This window comes from Manacus candei, unplaced genomic scaffold (assembly GCF_025592945.1).
Source record: "Manacus candei isolate 608988 ecotype Guabito, Panama unplaced genomic scaffold, ASM2559294v1 h1tg000034l, whole genome shotgun sequence".
NCBI lineage: Eukaryota > Metazoa > Chordata > Aves > Passeriformes > Pipridae > Manacus > Manacus candei.
Genome location: NW_026138082.1, coordinates 7,120,207 through 7,141,278, shown reverse-complemented (window position 1 = coordinate 7,141,278; position 21,072 = coordinate 7,120,207). Strand labels below are relative to the sequence as shown.

General features: G+C 38.5%; 1 protein-coding gene across 2 annotated transcripts in view; it reads left to right on the top strand.

Annotated features, from left to right (window-relative positions):
- NKAIN2 (sodium/potassium transporting ATPase interacting 2) overlaps positions 1-21,072 on the top strand; it is a 542,008-nt gene that overhangs the window by 494,190 nt on the left and 26,746 nt on the right. For both annotated transcript variants that reach the window (XM_051792302.1, XM_051792301.1), the window contains exon 5: positions 18,277-18,337. In XM_051792302.1, coding sequence (XP_051648262.1) covers positions 18,277-18,337 — 61 coding nt within the window. The remainder of the gene's footprint in view (positions 1-18,276; positions 18,338-21,072) is intronic.

The window sequence follows — 21,072 nt, the reverse complement described above, 5'->3', positions numbered from 1 at the left end:
AGACAGAAACACAAAACAGACATAGAAGGAAAAGTTGGTTTTTATGCTAGTGTCTACACTAACTTTCCTTGACCCTGTGCTTTAATATTTACTTAAGTAGTTACTAAACTAAAGCTGGATGTAAAGCCTAGAAGACATTAATGCTCCTTGTTGGGCTGTGACACAACCCTCATTGTTTCAGACACTTTGAATGGGAAAAAAAAAAACCAACAAAACAAACCAAAAAACAGAGAAGATGACATTGCCTCAGAGCTATAAGTCTATACCACACCGGACTTACAAGCATCTCAGTTAAGTACTGTGCAGCCTGTGCATGGCCCCTGTGCTTTAGCTGGAGCTGCACCAAAGCAGTGTAGTAAAAGCCAGTCTACACAATTTGGCCTTGAAGCCAGAGACTGGCCCTTGCCCTTTCCTATTTCACGACAGAGCCATATCCAGAGTATCTTCCCCTGTATCATTAATTGTCCAGGTCCCAAGAATGTACTCTGGTTTATGAAGACAAAATATTTCCACTTTTGCCATGTCTCTGCATCATTAGTGTGGCCTTATTCCATAGGGCACTTGATTTATGCCACTGTGCGGTTTCATGTCATTGCTGGCTCTACAGTTCACTTCTTTTTATATGTTTCATGAAGGCTACTTGCTGATGAGGGAGGGTTCCACCAGCAGTATGCTACCCCAGTGTACTTGTAGCCTTGAAGTCTCTGCACCTGATCATTTCATAAGAGGAAATATCTGGCACTGTGGTTATACAGTGATCAGCAGAGAGGAGCTGTGTTTGCCTCAGGCAACCTCCTGCCAGCAGTACTATGTCTATTTTGAAATTTCATCCCTCTGCACATTTCATATTAATCCACAGCTCTCTGTAGAATAGGCAAGTCAAAAATAATATGCTCCATAAAAAATGAAAAATTAAAAAAAAGAAAGGAAATTGTGAAAGAGCGAGTCAACGTGACATGTTCCCTCATTGTTTTCTCTTTGCCCTATTCCCAAGTGCTCTTTGCCTTCTCTAAGTCTCTGCCTTTTGTTTTGGAGGTATGTTTTAAGATAGTACTTTCTTCCTTTCTGAAAAATCACAAGCAATTCCTGACATAAGGGTTGAAACTTTTGAGGTGTGCCTTTTTTCCCCATCTTTCCATATTACATACTAAGCTGAGCTCTGGAATAAGCTGGTTACCCCTTTCCTGGGATTCTTTAGATTTACTTATATAAATAACAATGTAAATTATGTCTAATGAATTAGGTGTAGCAATAATGGTGTAATATGCACTGTGCTACTTATTACTGAATCTGCAAATTGAAGTTAATTTACTCAAGAAGAAAATAGTAAAAGAAATCATAATACAGTTGAGGGTAATTGTACTCCACTGTACCTGAGCAAGCTAGATATTAATTGCAAATATTTTACTATCAGTATAAGTTTTTCTGTTATTCTTCCATTAAAGCAAACTGCTCATTTTTCCCCATTTTCAGAATTAATTTCTTTCATAAATACTCCTATACACTAAAATTATTACATAGCAATATTGCATATACCATATTATAGTAGAAAACCACAAGGACAGAAAAAAAAGCTTCAATTACCTAATTTGACCTCCTGCATAACACAGGGCATAGAGATTCCCTGAATTAATTCCTGTCTGAAGTAAAAATACATTTAATATTGATCTTAAAATGTCCCACAATAGAAAGCCTACTACCATTCTTATTAAAATTTACCTTTAACTTGTCTAAATTTCTAGCTTTCAGTCCAGACGCTTACAATACAATGATTTGAAAAAGTACATCATCCTGTCCTTAGCAATATTTTACTGGCTGGTTTTGTGATTTATAATGAAATTTAAACTCCTTTACTTAGCTCACCTACTTAAATCTCCTCCCCCTTGTCCGCTAATCACTCTCACAGCTCTTCTCTGAACCTTCTCTATTTTTTCAAAATCTGTCCTGGAGGGACACAAAAGAATATTTTGGAAACAACCGTGAATAGTACCAGTGTTAAGTGTAGAAAAATAAAGCATTCTTATTTAGACAGAGTTTCCATTTAAATAACCACAGAGCACACAATCTGTTTAGCCTCTGTGTTAAGGAAACTCCCCTGTCTGACCAACCAGGAGCCGCTCTGTGGTCTCTTGCCTTGGGCTCCTGGTCCCAGAGCTCAACCTGCATCTTACACTGCAACTCTACAAGTTAAAGGCATTAAATGTATTTCTCAACAGCTGTGTTAAACTGGAAATCCACATTGCACTAATTATGCACTGTGAACCACAGGTCCGGAGTCAGTACTCCACAGACACCCCATCCGTGAGACAGGCTTTCCTGCTTCTCTGCATTCAAACACTTTGTTTGCTTGTACTTGCACTACCAAGATGTCGAGATTTCTCTGAAGGAGAGTCAGTCCTTGTATTAGGGAGGGTTCGGAGCATACTGAAGCTGAAACCATGACACCATTAAAAGCTCAACCAAACTAATATTTATTACCAGGAGGTGGCCAACAAAACGAACAAACCCAAAAGAGAGGAGGGAGGAGAGAAATAAGCCCTCAGTAAGACTTCCCCAGTCACCCAGCTGTTGCATATAAAGTTATCTTACCGACCTAGCGTACCCATAATTACCCATAGCAGGAGCTGCATTCCCAGAGAGAGTAGACTCACAAATTGGCAGGTGTCCCTGCCAAAAGGCAACTTTGTCGTTGAGGCAAAGCTTGCTTCTCTCCGAGAAAGAGCTATCTGCTTTTATACAATTAACTGAGTGACCTCAACCTAGGCAGGTTGAGGCAGGTGGTCAGCACTGCCCAGCCAGAGGCCCTTAGTCCTATCCCCCGTAATGCAAGTAGCATTTATTCTGTGCATGCATGGCTTTCGCCACGCCTGTGCACTGCACCTGAGGGGGTCTTTTCCAAAAGAGTCCAGGGGTTTACTTCATACCCATAGTCTTCAATTTCTCCTTCGAGCGACCTTGGAGTATGATCAGCCAATCATAAAACAGCAATTAAATATAGTTTATACTCTCTTCAAGGACGAAGTTCCGGTTTTATCAGTGCTTGTTTTCTCATAACTTGGCAGGGAAAGAACAAAACTTTTACGGGTGGCTGGGCCAAACACAGACCAAAAGTATCAGCATAATTAACCCCTGATACAGTCTCCAGTCTGCATATTCTAAATTCAGTCAGTTTTTAAGATTGTTTTAGGCATATAAAAGCTCTGAACCTCCTACCTTGTTCTTTTAGAGTAGGATTAACTCAAATCACCAGGCTTCAGTCATCTCAAAGCTGAAACTAGACAGCATTGGGGTTTCTTTCCCAGACATGAAACAAAGCAGACATTTCTGGAGAGTTCATCCATACCTATTTTACATAATTTAGGTGCCTGAAATAGGTGGAAAGTTTTGTTCATTCTGTAGGTGCCTGTCTCTTGCCAGTGAATACACAGGAAAGCTAGTCAGCATTTTTTCTCACATTTATGGGGGAAAAAAGGAAGATAATTATAATCGCACCAAGTGTGCTGATGATTCGTGAGGTGAAAGCTTCAGAAGCTGCTGAGCAAGTAAAACTTGAGGGCAAAACAATAGGCCTGACATTTCTATCATGGCCATTCCCCTCTGTCACAAAAAGTGAAGCAACTAGCAAGAATATTTGGCTCTTAGAAGAAACATCACTATATTCGTATTCCATTAATGTCTCACTAAGTACAGGGATTGCCTTGATATTACTTTGTTCATTTTGAAAAAGTGAATAATTCATGGCAAAGATGGCCTAATGGGAAAGTATTTCAAAATTAGTATGCATACCACAGTCGTTACATTCAAACAACATGTTATGCTAAGGTTAACTATAAATGCTGCTGCTAATTCAACATTACAGTATACTTGTGACATCTTTCCATCTTTACTTGTATATTTGTATGCAAGTATACTCGTTTATATTTCTCCATGTGTACTATAGGGGTTGACAAGGGGAAAAACAGATTTGATGGAAATAGTACAAGAAGTCAACACACATTTAATAGAAACTATATGGCCACAATTTCTGCTGCTTGACAGCAGGAAACACAATAGTCGACATACAGAAGAAAAAAGATATTATATTAGAATATAGAATCTCCCCATGATACACCCAGTATCGATGTGAAGAAGCCATAAATAATGAAAAAATGCAAAAAGGTGCATGTGAAAAATGCAAAAGATGACTCTAAATTGATTGAAAAAAATATTGTTATCAGTAGTGAAAGTCTGTGCTTGACTGAGGCAGCAGTAAGGACAGTGAAGACAACTGCATTACTTAGTGTACTCAGTAAGAGCTCAAGATCAAGTAAATCAATATAAGAAAGAAGAAAAAAATATGCCATTATCAGGACCTTTATATTTGGTACAGTAATATAATGACCTAAAAAGAAAACTAAAAAGAATTTGGAAGGATATCTCCAAAAGAACAGAGAATGTCAGATTCAGATCAGATGGATGAAGAATCATTATCCAGATTTTGTGTTGAAGTTTAGTGAGATGGCTTGACCAAACAATATGAATGAGGAACAGAAGAATCCCAAGGCAGGCTTTTGTGCTATGTGCCATCCTCCAGATAAAATAGATATCTTCATGAATTATGCAATTAACATCTCTCTGAATACCAGTATGGCTTCACATCTGTTTGTTACCCACTTCTATAAAGTCTTCCTTCATGTCTAGATTGCTGCATGCTGAAGATCACAGTGAAATTCAGAGGTAAGTACCTACTAATTAGGCACATATTAAGCATGAATTCTAACAACTTATTGTGGAATTGAGCCTTCTCTGACAATTTTGCAGAGTTTTCATGAGAAACTTGTGAGCACAGAGACTTTCTGGGCACATAAGCAGCCAGTTGCCTCTGCAAACCTCATTTGCTTTGCAGAGGAACAGCAGACCTCTGAAAATGTGAACAAAAGACTGCAAAGGTTGTAAAAGAAAGATATCCACTGTCATAGGCCCAGACTGAGCTCAGATATAAGCACACACTTATCTCCTCCTTCCTGATGCCTTGGTTTCTACAGAAAAAATATCTGGGAATACATGCTAACCAGAAGCTCTGCTTGTCCCAACCAGGTCCCTAGTCATTCAAGCAAAGGGACCAAGACCACCAGGTTAGACCTGCTTAACCAAATTTAGATACTACTTGCAACACTTTCGGAAATGGGAAGTTTCTGCCCTAATGATTTTTTTAATGAAATCTGTTGTCATTTTCAACCTCAGTTTTAACCTATTTCTTTAGTATTATTAATGTATCTGATATGCTTCAGTTCTTCGGGAAACAGAGACCTTCTTATTGAACCTGTGTACACTCTGGTTTGTAGACATCCAAGCAAAGGATCTATTTTATTTGAGTAGCACATTCGTATGTCAAACCTTGCAAATCTTTTATCTCTAATAAGGCCTGCTGCCATTCCAGTTCCTGTTCACTGAATTTTTGGCTGCTGTTTCTTTTTGTTTTGGAATAACACACTGGGGGGGGTGTCAGAGTCTGTTTTTCCTTCATTTTTTATAACTCTAAATTTATTCTCAATGTCTCCAGCCTTCCACTGGACTTGCATACCTAGTGTGTTATACCTATATATTTCTGTGTTCATGCTGCAAACATATGTTCCCACAGATTCATGATTTCTTGCCCACTAATACTGTTACTCAGTTTCTAAGAACTTCCCAAATATCTTCTTGAATATTCAAAAGATAGTATTAGTGTTTTACTGCACTGAATGTGACAAACCAAATAATTCTGAGTTTATGAAATGTAGCTCATCTGTAACAAGAAGAACCTTCACAGATATAATGTGGTTTGTTTTAAATCTTAGATCAAACAATATATTAATGTGTATCTTCAGTTTCAGTAACCCTCTTAGTGATTTGCACAGCATTTAGCAAATTAATAAATGATAATAGGGATGGAGTTATTGAAAAGCAATTGTTTTCCTACATAGTGAAAGGTTCCAGAGTTTATTCACCTGATTAGCTAGGTTTATCAATAAATGTTATGATTTCATTGAAATTCTCTTGAGTTTGTGTGGACAAAATACAACTATCACTTTTCATTTACTGCTATCAAATAGGATAAAAAACATGATGTTTATAAAGAATAAAATTTTGTCAAAAGCTCTCAAATCCCACTATAAAAATCATTCACACACTTCACCTAAAGGTCATCAGTGAGCTCCTAAGTCTCTCAGTCAGTTTAAAAATGGAGTTTCTATGGCAGATTTACTTTATACAAGTTATTTGTCCACTCTGCCCATTTTTTTTCTCTCTTGTGCAAGTGGAATAACTTGCTAAAATTTCTGGGTGAGTTACAAACCAGAATCTGGTCAAAGGGATTGCTAGTTTTCTGCAAATATGTGGCTCATGGAGTAATCACTTTTCACAATGATTTGTAACATAGCAGCACATACATAATTTTGCTTCAATTATCATTTCTGGCACCTTGTCACTGTAGAAGGCAGAAGTCCAAAGTAGCTGGTAAGGACCATTCACTAACTCAAAGTAAGGGTTTTCTACATAACATCATAAACTGTCATTTCTCCTAACAGAGAGCAATTTCCATATTTACCTGGTAATGCCAAGGTGTTTAATAATTTTATTTGTTGAATATGTTGTATTTTAGATGATTAAGGTAGGGTTTGGGTTGAAGTTTTTTACTTTCTATTAGTTAACTTCACAAATCATGCAAAAAGGCATGATCTGTGATGCTCTAGGTGTGACATAAATAATGTCACATGGAAAGATGAGAATGCTGAGAGCAAACAGTGAAGACATCTAGTTTTGTCTACTCTGTAAAGCAGGGCAGTTTCACAATAAATATTGTATCTAAATAATGTAGTAATTCCCTAACTATTGACTTCATAATCACATAATCATTTTAAATAACTAACTTTCTAACTCATGAGTTTTGATGAAGTCGTATGTCTTCATGCACTAGCAAACTACATAGCTAAAGATGGGGGCAAGCCTGAGTGTCTCTTGTGTGTCAGTAGGTGTCCGTGATTCTATGACTTGAAATGGGCAGCTGCTAGATAGTACAGACACATCTCCTAATTCCCAGTATTCTCTTTTTTGCATTAGATAATACACTCTACCATTAGGGCACAGTGAAAAATGAAGGGCAAGTCAGCATGCCTGTGTGCACTTGAGCACGTGGTCTCTTTTTCTATCTGTATGTTAACCCTTCTTTCCTCTCTGACAACACACTTTGTGCCTTCAAGTGCTGTTTCATTTTTCTCAAAGCAGTTCTCCAGTGCCTTATACTGCAATTAATGTTTTTCATCTTCCTTTGGAACATTCTCCTGATGCTTCCTAGTAGGTACAACTTTGTTTGCTGCTGACTAGCATCATGTATCTGGATATTTGAAAAGAGCCTAAATTATAGAAAATATTTCAGATTAAAGCTCTTGAATTGGAAACATGATTAGAACTGACCTGTGACAACAGAAGTTTTTTATTCCTTCTCCTGAGAAGTCTAACTCAACTCTATGCACACTTTCCTTAAAACTCTTTCATTAACTTTTAAAGATATCAATAGACCTTTTTCCATTTACTCTGCATATATAAGAAACCAGAGAAAAAAAGACCCTCACTAAACATAGCTTTATACTATGTTTATTGCTGCTGTGCAGCTGCACAGCTCAGAGGTCTTCAGAGATGGCTGTGCAAGTTGGACCTCATTGCACAGTGTTGTGTTCTTTCATGTCTCCAGTTAAATTATCCTTCTACCCTTTATTCTGCCAAGGCAACACAACCAGATGAAATATTTCTCAATTCTGACAATGAACTGGTGATGTAGAGGGAACCAAACATCTAAGAATCATTTCTTCTCTGACCCTCAGTAGGATATAATATTGTCTCATTTTTCAAAGAGTTGGTGTATCTATTCAAGTCAATAACACTAAATTTCTATCTACCAAATATGTATTTTTGACAGAGAATTGCAAAGGAAATGACACTATAAGCAGTCGGAATACATAAATTAAATATAAACAATATTAAAAATAAAGCATTAACATATTGCTGGTATTCTGCACGGAATAATCTCATATAATGGATTAATAAGAATTTAGAATAGAATATGCAGTTGTAACACTTTTCATGCTTTTGATGCAAAAACTCAAACCAAAAGTCATAGTAATTACTGTAACCTTACATTGCCCTGGTGAAACAGGCACCATTATCTGAATGTTACAGACTTTGTAAGAAAAAAGAAAAAAAAATAAAACCTGACTGGATTTCACTGTTTTGATACTCATGTTAGAGATCACTGTGGCTCTGCATCACAGAAGTGGGAGTTTTTGGAGGCAAGAAGAAAGGCAGACCATTTTCAGGGACAAAGAAGGAACACAGCTGCTGTACCAGCATGGTGGCTACTGCGTGTGTTGTTGTCAGAGCAGAAGGAAAAGGGCTATGGCTTTTGCTCTCACTTCATACAGTCCATTGCCAGTGTTGAAGCTGGCTGGAGACCACTAGTGCAGAAGCTTTCCCTCACCTTTCCTGCTGGGGCCAAGGCATCCCAATCTGCCACTAGATGGGTTGCCCTGAGTGCCCTGAGCCTGGAACAGGTGACAAAGCTGCAGCCTTCACCACATGTGGGTTAAAGAAAACACAAACCTCACATTTTTCATGGCGATTAGCATGTCAAAGTCACTTGTGTTCTTCCTACCAAAGCAGCTTTTTCATCAACATATTAAATAGGTTGTTACTGAGACAGAGGGAAGAGATGTGTCCTGTGTTCCTGAGAGCTACACAGAGCTTCAAGCTGGTAATCACTGCTTTAGGGAGAGACATGCCCAGTTCAGACAAAACATTTATTTTTAAATGGACGTCTGATGTCTGTTGATGGCAGAGGTCTAATTCAGACTTCCTTGATCACCGTGGCTGGCACACTCCCAGGTACTGCATTATATTAACAAGGTTCATAAACTGTCAGATATATAACTCAACCACTTAACTCCCTGCGATGAGGCACAGACTCTGAGGACATGGCCTTTCCGAGAATGTTCTCTCTTTGTAATTTGTCATTCCCCCAAAATGCCTCATGTGATATGATGTTACTGGAATCTTCAGCTAAAAGGTTCAATTATTTTTTTTTTGGTCACACATATTGCAGAATTTATTCATATGTATTCTGCCACCCCAGGCGGTGACTGGGATCTCTGCCATCAAGCTATTTCCATTCAAAGCAAGGAGATCACTATTTTTCATGCTGAATAAACAAGGGAATGATCCCCTGCCCTTCAGGAGAAGAGCTTTAAGGGGAAAGGTGCCTTTGGCCATGGAATTCAAACTGTCCTTCCACTTGGAGCCTCTGGAGCATAATCTCTCATCGTACCAGCCTAGGCTGCATGGTGTGATATTCATTTAAACTCTCCAGTGGTTCTCCTTTTGCAGGAAAGGTTTCCGCAGAGTACTTTGGCATTTGCTTTTTGAAGCCTGCTTAGTTGATTTTGCCAAACGGAAAAGGTAGTCTGAAACATATCTTTTATTATAGATTACAAAGGTGGAAAAAGCCTGCAGTAGGCTAATGCTGAGAGGAAAAATAGCATTGCAACATTAGCTGAGTTCAGTTACTTTAAACATTAGATACCACAGGAAGAGGTTTTATTGACCTTGAAACCCCCCTGACACTTGATGCTATTATACTGTGCACCTAGAGCAAAATGTTTGTGCTAAGCAATGCATTTGCTAGACGTATGGATCCTAGGGAGGTGCAATGATGTGGAGCACCCTATGCATGCTGCTTTGCATTTTCACTGAGATACCTCTATTTCCTTACTCCAGAGTGTGAGGGTTGAGGGAATTATTGCATTAAAATAAGTTCATTCTTCCTCATCTTCCTTACATGCATTGCCAAAGACAGAGGCTTCCCTGTCAGGTATCCCACCTTCCCATATCCTACAGACAAACTCTCCACCTGACTTAGACACCTTCCTGGTAGCTCTGCTGCTAAGGGCACTACCAAAGAGATATGTCAGTTCTTCTGTTGTTAAGAATCTACAATTCCCACTGGGCTTCTGAATTATTGTATTATTGTATTTTGATAATCAATCAAAATTCAGGTTTTATAAGTTCAAGCCCTATTCATCTAGATCCTACTATCTAGAGCTGTTCCTACTAATATCTTATTTGTTTTTCTTTTTATATGTTAAAATAATGAGCTTGACTCTTCAGGGTGCTGAAGGGCTGCATCAGCTGTGCTGTGCACTTTGCATACCATACATCCATCTGCCTTGTCAGCACCGCCATCACCAGCTGTTGGAGGAACATTTTGATCAGAACATTATTAGGCTGTTACAACATGACCACGACCATGAAGTCAGTGCACTGCCAAAGCTGTCATGTTCCATGAAGTTTCCTGACCCTGTGACCATCATCAGAGCCTTCAAATAAACAGCAATTCATGACAGGGAAAACAAATAGCATCACAGGGAAAGAGTCAGTTGTTACTGGAAAGTCTCTTACCTCTGATGAAATTTGCTGGCTCTCGCTTATGTGACAGCAATGATCTAATTTAATCAAACATATAATGATGGAGAAGAGCAAATTGCCTGTGCTTCCTTTCTGAATTTTTACTTTGTACAGTTTTCGTGATTTGCCACAGTCCTGAGAAACTGGCAGACACAACAACATCTCATCTTCTACTTACTCTCCTCTAAATGGTTCTGTTTCCCAGATCAGAGGGCCCAGTGTTCACACTCAAAACATCGAGGTTTATTTGCCATATGGGTGCTTCAGCATGGAGGGATGAATTTTCACTGAACAGAAGTACTCATATGTGTTTGTTTATCAGGAATTCAGAGCTCTCTTGTACCATCAAAATATTTCCCCCTATACAATCTGCACAAATTTCAAATACACTTTTTTTTCCTGCTGCCCTCAAGAGTGCATAGCATTGATAATCAACTGTTTCTTCTAACACAGTTCAGTTTAAAATGCTAGGCATTCATTTGGTGGGCTGTAAGGATTCTGTGGCTTTGTTAGATCAGCAGCATAAAGAACCAATTTTTCTTATCCTAATCCTGTGACTGTCTGGAAAAGGTGACACACAGTTACACATAATGATAAGAAAAGCTACTGCTGCCAAAGGCAGTAAGATACCAAAGCCAGATGATTAAACCATTCCAAAGCTTTCCCAGAAGACAAGAAGAGTAAAAGTTCCAAAGTTTCTTTTCATAGAAGTTTCTGTGCTATAAACCCTTAAGAGCAAAGCCCACATATAGGCACATGTATACTTACACTTTAATAATCCATTCCTACTATAAACAGAAAAAAACGGGGTGATGAGTATTTTAAACCCTTTCACTGTAGGTTTTTTTTTGTTTTATCTTCATTCTTTGTTTTGGTTTTTTGGTGTTACCAAATAGAAAGAGGCAGTTTGCCTTGTTTTAAAAATAAATGGAATTATTTTTCCCAATCTACACAGCTCTAATGGCTAAATCCTTTTGATGTGAACAGCAGCCACCATACACTGTTGATGCCCATGCATCAGAACTCTGTTCTACAAGTGACAAGTTAGGTTACAGAGATACACCATGAGAGGAAACAGAGCAACAGACTTTTCCATCTTCAGGACTTCCCATACACTTGGATCGGATGGAATTAACAAAAAATATGTATCCAAATATCTTCCTTAACCTTAATCAAGTGAGAAAATATTAAAATAGTGACAATTCCACGAAAGAAGAAAGAGAAAATTAAAAGTTCTCCAGTTTTTTACATGTTTTTTTTTGGCAGCAGTAATGCATTCAGCCTGCACTGAGCAATGTGCATTTAAGCTGCACCCAGTACCTGCTGAATGCAGCTGGTGGAGAATTTGCTCCTTCTTCCCAGTCCTATCCTTGCTCTGAACTGTGACCTGGGGATCTGCAGAAGTCAGCCTGCTGTGGCCTCCCCTCTGCCCCATGACACATGCTTACCTCAGTTTCCTGAGGGAATCCAGGAGAGTCCTGGTTGGGGCATTTTGCCTGTGGGAGCAGGAATGTGAAGTTCAGTGCCAAGCCTGAATCCACAAGGTACTCTGCAGTGCAGTTAACACAGAGGTCAGCAATAAGCGATCCCTAGTTCCATCTCATGTAAGTTGGTAGCCCCTTTCAGAGGTTTTTTAGGTTGTCATTCATGTCTGAGGCAGGAAAAGGGACACCCTACTCTTTAGCTCTTGAGACAAAATCATGGAAAAGTGCCAAATATCATGTGGTTATCAAAAGCATAAATCACATTGAAATACCTAGGAAGAGGGAAGATTCGTAGAAAGTTTTAGGTCAAAATTGCAGAAAACTCTCACTAAAGTTTAAACTTTCTGGAAATTTGGGTCAAGCTGAGTGTCTGTAATACAACTACAAAACAGGTAAGTATCTCTTTCTTTCTACTGTTGTCAAAGGTTTGCACAACTCTTTTCTGACAAGTCAGTGCTGTGATTTTCAGCGCCTCTGTAGTCTCTTCATCAGTTGAAAAAGCTTGCCAGGGAAGATGCTAAGGGAACAGTTGTCCTGAACAAGATAGAACTGCACTCAAGAGCCTAGAAGGATTTCAAACAAAAGCATTCTAGCAGGTCTTCATGGTGATCTTCAAATGCTTATACAAAAAGGAAATCTCCAGGAAATTGAACAGTCCGCTGAGAAATAAACATTTTATGCTAAGCACCTTCTAGACAGATGACATAAAAAAGATTATGAGGCACTAGGTGAAATAAATGCAATTTTTTCAGTCCTCTGTTCCAATTTGTCCAGACTCATCTGTATTGATGATTCATGTTTTTATTGTGTCTGCTAAAAAGAAACACCAAACCTTTCGAGCACTTTTCAACTTAAGAGAGGAAAGAAAAATGATTTGACAACTACACAGCCTAAGACATTTCCATTTTTGTTGACTTTGCTTTTAAATTTCACAATTTCCCCCTAAATACTATTGTGGACATGTCAATTTAACATTGTCTTTTTTTATTAATTATTTTATTGCACAAAATAAAGCTACTTGGCCATACTAAAGAAAAATTCTTTCCAGTCAGCATATAGATATTTAATTTTGTAGAATAAGGACAGCAAGGCCACATAGTCTATTCCCCATCAGGAACCTGGCCTTATACCAATAGTTTTCCAATGCTCCTTTTATGATGAAAGATAGTTAAACCTGGAGAAATGACAGGGTTCTCATAATGTTAAATGTAAGCACAAATAAAAGCGTACCTCAACAGAGTAGTTTCCATGGAATGTAGCTTAAGTTTTATATTAAACTCCAGCAATGATATTCCCTCACTTATGCGGCACTGCTGCAGGCAGTGAAATCGTGCTTGAAAGGGTTTTTGTAGGGGGCAGCTTTAGAACCCCCATGACACCAACTTAAATTTACAGATATTGATAGAAAGGTCTCAGCCTCACCTTTCCTGCTAAATAATGAGTATTATTCTTCTGAGAATCAATACACTGGAAGCTTTCTAGATAATAATTCTCCATTTCTTGAGTTGCTCATAATGTGGAGATATCTATATATATATATCTCCAGACTTCAAAAATCCATTTTAAAGAAACACTGTTCCTTAAATGCAGAGCATTATAAAGGCTTTATGTGTGCAGCCCACTACAAGAAAAATTATTAGTTTGCACATGGGTAGACATGTAACACCAACCTTTGCAATATAACATTCCCAGGGCCAGAATTAATCTCCATGTATTTCTGCATTATTATTGCTTGAACTAGCCCATATTTTGCTTAGGTCTTAAAACAGAAAACTTAATAATGAAAAGTAAATACACAAGCCTCAGCTGTTTCAGAAGATACTGTAACATTTTCCCATAGGAAAACACAAGGGTTTGGTGTTTTTTAAGTCTATGGTCCATTTCTCCTGACCACGTAAGGTTATAGAATAAAACATATTCATTCAATGAAGCCAAGACTACGTACCATTTCCATAAACCTTAACTCATTAATCTTCATCTCAAGTGTTCTCCTCATCACCTTATCCCACTTAGATCTTACCCACTTTTAGTTTGTGTTTCCTCCTTCCTGTCACACTTTTGTTTCAGGTTTCCAGCTCAATAAAGTTAACTCGTAATAGTTATCTACACAGACATTGCTTTAGAGGAGGGAAATGTGAGGGCCTTGACCAAGAATGATGCTGTTTTATATAATTGCTTTTTTCCAAAATCTGGTGCTATTTGCAGTGTATAAAAACATTCATCGCCATAAAAGAAGTGAGAAAAAAGACACGATTTTGATCAATACTAATTCTGATTAAGTTCCATTACAGCACTTGATATTTTCAGCAAGTCTGGAAATACAGAAATTCAGGATTGCTAAGAGTCTTTAACAGCATAACAGGACACTGTTGACTTGGGTGGGGACTATTCTATCTACTTTTTTATTTGCCTTATACGGCTATAATAAGGTAATGAAATGCATTAACTTTATTCTGTAATTAATCTTATTACCAAAGCTTCAGTAGTGCGGTTTTATTGCTTATTTATTTTAGGCTTTTGCTTCTCTTCTTTTTAACTTGGCAGAAGGAAAGTTGGTTTTATCAAAATGTTTATAGATTGGGAAAAAACTCAAACAACCAATAAAAAAACCCCAAGTGTTTAAGATCATTGTATGTAAAATTAGGGTCAACAGGATGCCCTCAAAGTACACCCAGGGAGCTGGTGCAGGCAAAGAGCAGTACTCATTTATACTCTCATATGGACATATCAGGGACAGTTGTAGAGAGCAAATTTTTTCAAGCTGCAGAAAATGAGGTTCATGAAAACATACATTCACTAATCACTACATGTATAAATGAGCAGGGTTGTTATTAATGGATCCTTCTCCTCTAGAGGCCCATAATACAGCATTAAAATATGAATGGGACAGATGCAGACACCTAATCTTGATGGGTCTAGGATCCAGAACTGAACTTCTGTTCATTGCACCTATTTCTTTTTATCACTGCATGGTTTATAAAAAACAAAGCTTGGTTAATTAAAAAAAATAAATAGGGAGGGATGTAAAACAGCAAGGGTTTTCAAGCTGAATTTCCTAGTTCTAAAGTGATTTTGTGAGACAGTCCGGCTCCTTCTCTTCTTTATCTCTGAAGACTCATTTCCTTCTTTCTCACATATGATAAAAATCTTTTGGAAATACTGAATTGGGAAGACTCTGTGTAATTCTTATACTGCACTGAGCGCTGCTGTTTGAGGGCTTTCCAGGAATATATTAAGTGATGTGACTGACCTCTATCATTTTCATTTGATTTGTTTTTTTCCCTCATCTTCTTCTCCAGGGTGAGGAGTGTGTTCAGTGAAGAGTTTTGTTTGGATTTTTTTTTTTCTGCTGTACATAGGTACATTGCAGTGTGCTTTTCTTAGAGACAAAAGGTCAAAGACGTGCATCTTGCACTACAACAAAGGTGGTAAATTTTGTGAGAACCCTTCATCCTTGCAGGAATTCATTAACAATTTAGGTGTCTGATCCCCAAGAAATGTCTGCTATGTGTGTAGATGAGCGGTACCCTTCCTATGGGAAGTCCTAGCCCATAGGGGAGAAAGCATGTTCCTGATCTCTATCCCAGAGGTCTCTGTAGTCACCATGGGCTCAGGTCATTGAGCATCATCAAAGTAAAAGCTGCCACTTTTGCTTCTTATCCTCAGCTCAGAATTTGTGCCCACTGCTGCTGATGCAATTAGAAGATAAATCCTGAATGGCTGTCACAGGATCAGAACTGAGAAGTTGCTTGATTGCCAAAAAAGAGAAAAAACCAAAAAACTAATGTGAGATCTAAATTAAACCAAAATTATTATGCGTACCAAGCAAAGGGTTAGATAAATGTGGAAGAAGGGGAGGTTTATTTTATGAACTCTGATTATCTCATGGGAAAAAAGCTTCCATTTGTACTTAGATCAGAACAACTTGAGTTGTAAGGCACACGTTTAATCAAAAAGCTCATCTGATGAAATGCTGTAGGATTTGCTTGTATATCCAAGGAGTTCCCTAGAGATTTAAGGGATGTAACTGAATACAATTAGAAGATCAGCTGTAAACATCATTTGTCATACAGTTTGTTTGCTGTGCTTTGTAAGAGAAGTTCAGTTAACAATAAGTGAATCTGTGGTGGTTTAGAAGATAGTAAAGTATTGAACTGTATTGCAAGAAAAGGATTACCATAGCAGCCTACTAGAGATGCAACTATTCAACTATCTGGGATCTGATGGTCTGTAGAAAGAGAACAGAGAAACTATTAAGCCGAGGTTCACATCCAAGAATGGAATCATTTATGAACAACCTTTCTGGGCCTACTTCGTTGCTGAATTAAACCTCATGTAATGTCATTGAAGTCAATGGGGTTATACAGGGCATAAGTCAGTGGAGAAAATTAGCCCTCTGTCTTGAAGCCAAGAAATGAAAGGGAATAGTGATCCAATAAAACAGACATGAAATGCTGATATTAGTTGAATGCCACTGTTCTTGGTACAGTGAGTTCTTTGTGTCCAGTAGTGAATATTTCATCCTTCCCAGGTGTAAAATCTTCCCAGCAGCACTATAAGGCAGATTTATAATAAATGACAAAATTAATGGTTTAGTTCTGTTGTAATGCAGCTTCTGGGCTCCCAAATGGAACTTAAGCAGTTAGCAGACAATATCTGTGCTGGCTTCAATGTGATCTCCAAATCAAGTCTTGATCTCTTCAGAAAAGCCTTGAGGCTGACCTTTTTTTTCCCTTTAGTCATCTCTAACCCATACGTGTGTTAGAAGCTAGCATTTGTGGGTATGGGGAGCTTTCTACATAGAAAACTGACAGAATTTCCAGGAATATCTGTGTAAGACCTGGAGTATACTAGGCACAGTCACTGCCTCAGGTATGAATGTACTAGGAAATATAATGGATTTGTTTGCATTTAATTTGTATATCGGTAATATTAAGGGCTCTAAGAACCCACAGTATTGCAGTGATTGTACATGTGCCTTGGATTAATGAAAAAAAAATCCATTTTCACTAACCAGCATTCATAATGGTTTCTCAGATTTCACTTTTTCTACTTTCCAACCCACTGATTACTCAAATTGAAATTAAGAGCATCATCTCCCTCAGCCAGAGATTATGGGTTTTGTACCGTGCACAAAGAGAGTTCTGTCCTGGCTGGAACACCTAGGTATTTTTATTATCTATATAAAGAACCAATTCCCAAAGTGTACAGATGGGCTTGCAGCTCATGAAAATATCTCTGTGAGATGACCTGTGCAGAATAATAGATTTCGACAGCATGGCTCACTTTTCACTACAAAGAGACCAAACAACTTGAATTCTTTTGACATCTTACTGTGCAGATTTCAGCAGTGAGTTAAAGGGTGAAAAATGATTTATTATTATTTAGTAGAGAAAACTCTCCAGACCTAGATGTTAAGGAAGTTGTGTAAAGCATGGAACGCATGGCTCGGGTTGCTACTCCAGTATCTGTTCTGTTACTTCTAATGTGACTCCTTGGCAATGACAGAACTTGTTCGAGGGACTAGCAGAGGACTCATATGATACCTGGCCTGTTGGATGTGTGATTTTGGCCATTTCTTCCTTTTTGTATTATTTTTTTCAGGTGACACTTCAATAACTGCTTGAGATTTTCATTTTCTTTAAATCCAATTGCTTCTGCTTACAATTCAATTCTGGGCATGCTCTTCAGAGAGGATTGATAGGAACAAGATACAAATTTTGCAGCTGCCGTGTGAGATGCTGATGTAAACACAGCCAGACCTATCCAAAGTGGAAGATATGTCTTGAGGCTTGAGGACTATTGCAGATATAGGAACAAGTCCCATTAATCCACAGCCATAATTTCAAGTGATAAAATATCACTATAAAGCTGGTTTACAAGTGCACTGAATTTGTCCTTTGTTTAGTTGGCAAGGTTCTGACTTTAAAAAAAGTTCTGCTAGAGAGCCAGGTTTTGTCGGATAACAAATCTGATTTTGACAGAAATCTTTACATTATCAGTGGCTAAAAACCCATTGATCCAACCACTCATTTGCTTTTCTAGTTTTCAATAATTAAAAAGAAGTTTATTAGTTATTGGAAAAATTTTGGTCAATTTTTGGAAGTTTTATTGAAGGATGTGATATTCAAGAAAGATGCAAAATTCTCCTGACTATTTCCAATTAAAATTACTAAACTGTTGTAGAGAATTATGTTTATACCTCATCAAAGACAGTCTGTTGAATTTTGTTTCTGTTTCTGTTGTTGCTTTTCTAAAGCCGTCTCTTGTTTTTCTGTTGTATTTGTCTGACATCTAATACTATTACATTCTGTTTCAGCTGGCAGGCTTCATCTATGCCTGTTATGTTGTGAAGTGTATTACTGAAGAAGAGGACAGCTGTAAGTACTAAAGCTTTATTGCATACAAAATGAATACTTTTTTTTTTTTATATTTAAATCACCCCTCCACTATGCTGGCTCCTGCTGACTTCAACCTAAAAGCCAGAACATGTTTTCTGTCCATCTTTCTTGGTCTAAAATTTGGAAATGTCTGAATGTCTGAAGGACAAAGGAGACATGAAATGCTGCTTAAAAATTTAATAAACATACTCCTTCCTTCTGAAAAGATCATTGCAATTCTTTATCTCCCAGTTTAGCTTAAGACATTAAAAAAAAAAAAAAAAGAACAAAAAAATACCAGTTGGTGAATATAAGTTTGGGGTTTTTTCCTTACTTCAGATTGTTATTAACTATCTTCAGAGTAATTGCTTACCACTGAGGTTATAGGTCTCCTGTGTTGACATGTGCATTGGCCCGTAAAAACACTTCTGGCAAAAAAATAGCTTTAGATCACTACAGAACCTTCACTTATGAGAGGTGAAACAGTGCAGTTCCTCTTCATTCTTACTGCTCTCAGGGTACAATTAAGAGGAGTGAAATGATTTCATAGAGATATATGTTCGTGTTTCTTCTGCTTATTTATATCAGTAGAAGCCTGTTGAGCAGAATTTGCTCTTATTGCATGCTATAGAGTCAAGGCATTTCATTTTTTCTCTCTACTCTAACCTTGATTTTTTTTTAAATGGGCCACTGCAGCATTTCAGTACATCTTGGGATTCATACTAAAGCACTTTAGAAACAAGTATCAGAACTGCGTGTAACTTTGATAAAATATACATGAATCCTAGAGAGAGCTCTGCAACAGGAAGCTAAAGGGGTTTTATTTGATTGAGAGCACTGCAAGGGCTGGCAGGGGTTTCTTTGTGTGTTCTCCTGCGTGGAAAATAGCTGCAACCCTATAATCTATTGGCAATACAGAGTCACTGTGAATCATCAAGGGGAGATTTAGTGCTGAAATCAAACCACCACACTTTGGAGGTCGTTCTGACTATGCTCATTTCAGTTGTTTTTGTGTTTCTGTGGAGGTGAGGAATGTATAAAGAGTAAAAAGGGTTTGAGACAGATATGTGGATCAGGGGTATGTCACAAATAGACTTGTCTGTTTAGGGAAGGACTCTGTCATATGTGCTTTCTCTTGCTTTCCCATTAAGTGCATTCACTATCCACAGGGCTGGAGGAGAGTTATTCCTTGCCACCTGAATTGAAATCCCATTTTATACTATCCTGTCCTCTCTTCTAAGGGCTTATATCTTTTTTCCACTCTTCTGTGATGCTTTAGGGCATGATATAAGTAAAAACCAAGGAAGGGGCTTGATTCTTGGCTCACCAAACAAGTGCAGAAGTCAGAGCACATCTGAGAGGTTTCTCCCACGGTCTGTAAAGCAGCATTCCTGGCAGCAAAGTGCCGCAGCCAATATGGTATTGTTTTCTTCTCACTGTGGCAGGTGCTCCCTATTGTTCCAGAGCCACAGATTGTCATGCTTCTTTGAACCTTTTCTTGCCATCACCTTGACTATTTTGAGGTTTTTATTACTCTGTTAGTAAACCTCGGCTAGGTTTCCTTGTCCAGTCAAAGAGCCATCTTACCCACCTGTGAGCGTCTCTCTGAGGTACCAGGGTGAACCCCCAGCCAGCACAATAAAGCCAGAACAAGCTCAGGCACTGCAGCTTTCCCCCTGGTGAGGCTTGGAAGCTTGGCTGGCAAAAAAGAGAAAAAGGGAACTTCTGTGACTGAGTTGTGCCAACACTATAATAATGCTCAGATTGGATTTGGCCCCTCAAGGTATCATAAAATTAAAGCCTTAGTTTCTACTGAGAGGTATCATGTTGCAGAGACTAAGAACTATTCTAGTTCTCTCTCTGCTCAGACAAGTGTTCGCTGTGACAGCCAGGGCCTGCAGTCCATACAAACACTCTCCACTCAGGTTTAATTTAAAATTCTTTTATTTCCTTAGATACATTTTCTCTCTTTTTCTATCCCTTCCTTTCCGTCCCTTTTGGCAACACGCCCATCTATCATGCTCTTCTTAGAAGATTTTATCCCTTATGGATGTCATGTCATTCAGTACTTTTACTCCAGAGGAAGATGCCTAAGCGTGACTTTCTCCATACATTCGCAGATGGGGTCATCTCATGCAGACCAAGGGAGTGCTAAGGAGAAAAGCTTTCAGGATAAGTGGAATATGTCCCAGAGCCATTTATTGAGCTTCCTGCATAGGCAAGTCTTTGATCTGAGATTACTTCAGATCCCCTAGCTGTGTTTCTCTTTCCGTAGTCTCTTCTTCCACTTTTCCAGTTCCTCATCCCTGCCTGTTGCTGGGGAGCAAGAGAGATGAAGGAGCCCCCTTGCCCACAGTGTACTCCCTCCTCCAAACTTGCTGAATATCCAGCATAGGAGAAAAAAGCACTGTTACTCACCAGCCCCTGCCTAGCATCCATACCTGGTAAGGGGTTAGGTTGGGCTTGTGCTTCCATTCAGTTTGGCAGCTGGTGTTCCCCCTTTGTCCTGTGTCAGCTGTGAAAGATCCTCTGGTAACAACCAGCCACCAGAAAGCAACTCTGCCACACCATTCCATGCTTTCCCACCACTGAAGTGGTTTGTGAAGGACAACAGAGGGACACTGCCATCTTCTTACCCACCTCTATATTCACAGGAGAAATCTACATCTCTGTTTTTCAGAACCACTCATGTGTGTAAAAATGTGATGCCTCATTGGCAACCACAGAGAACCTCA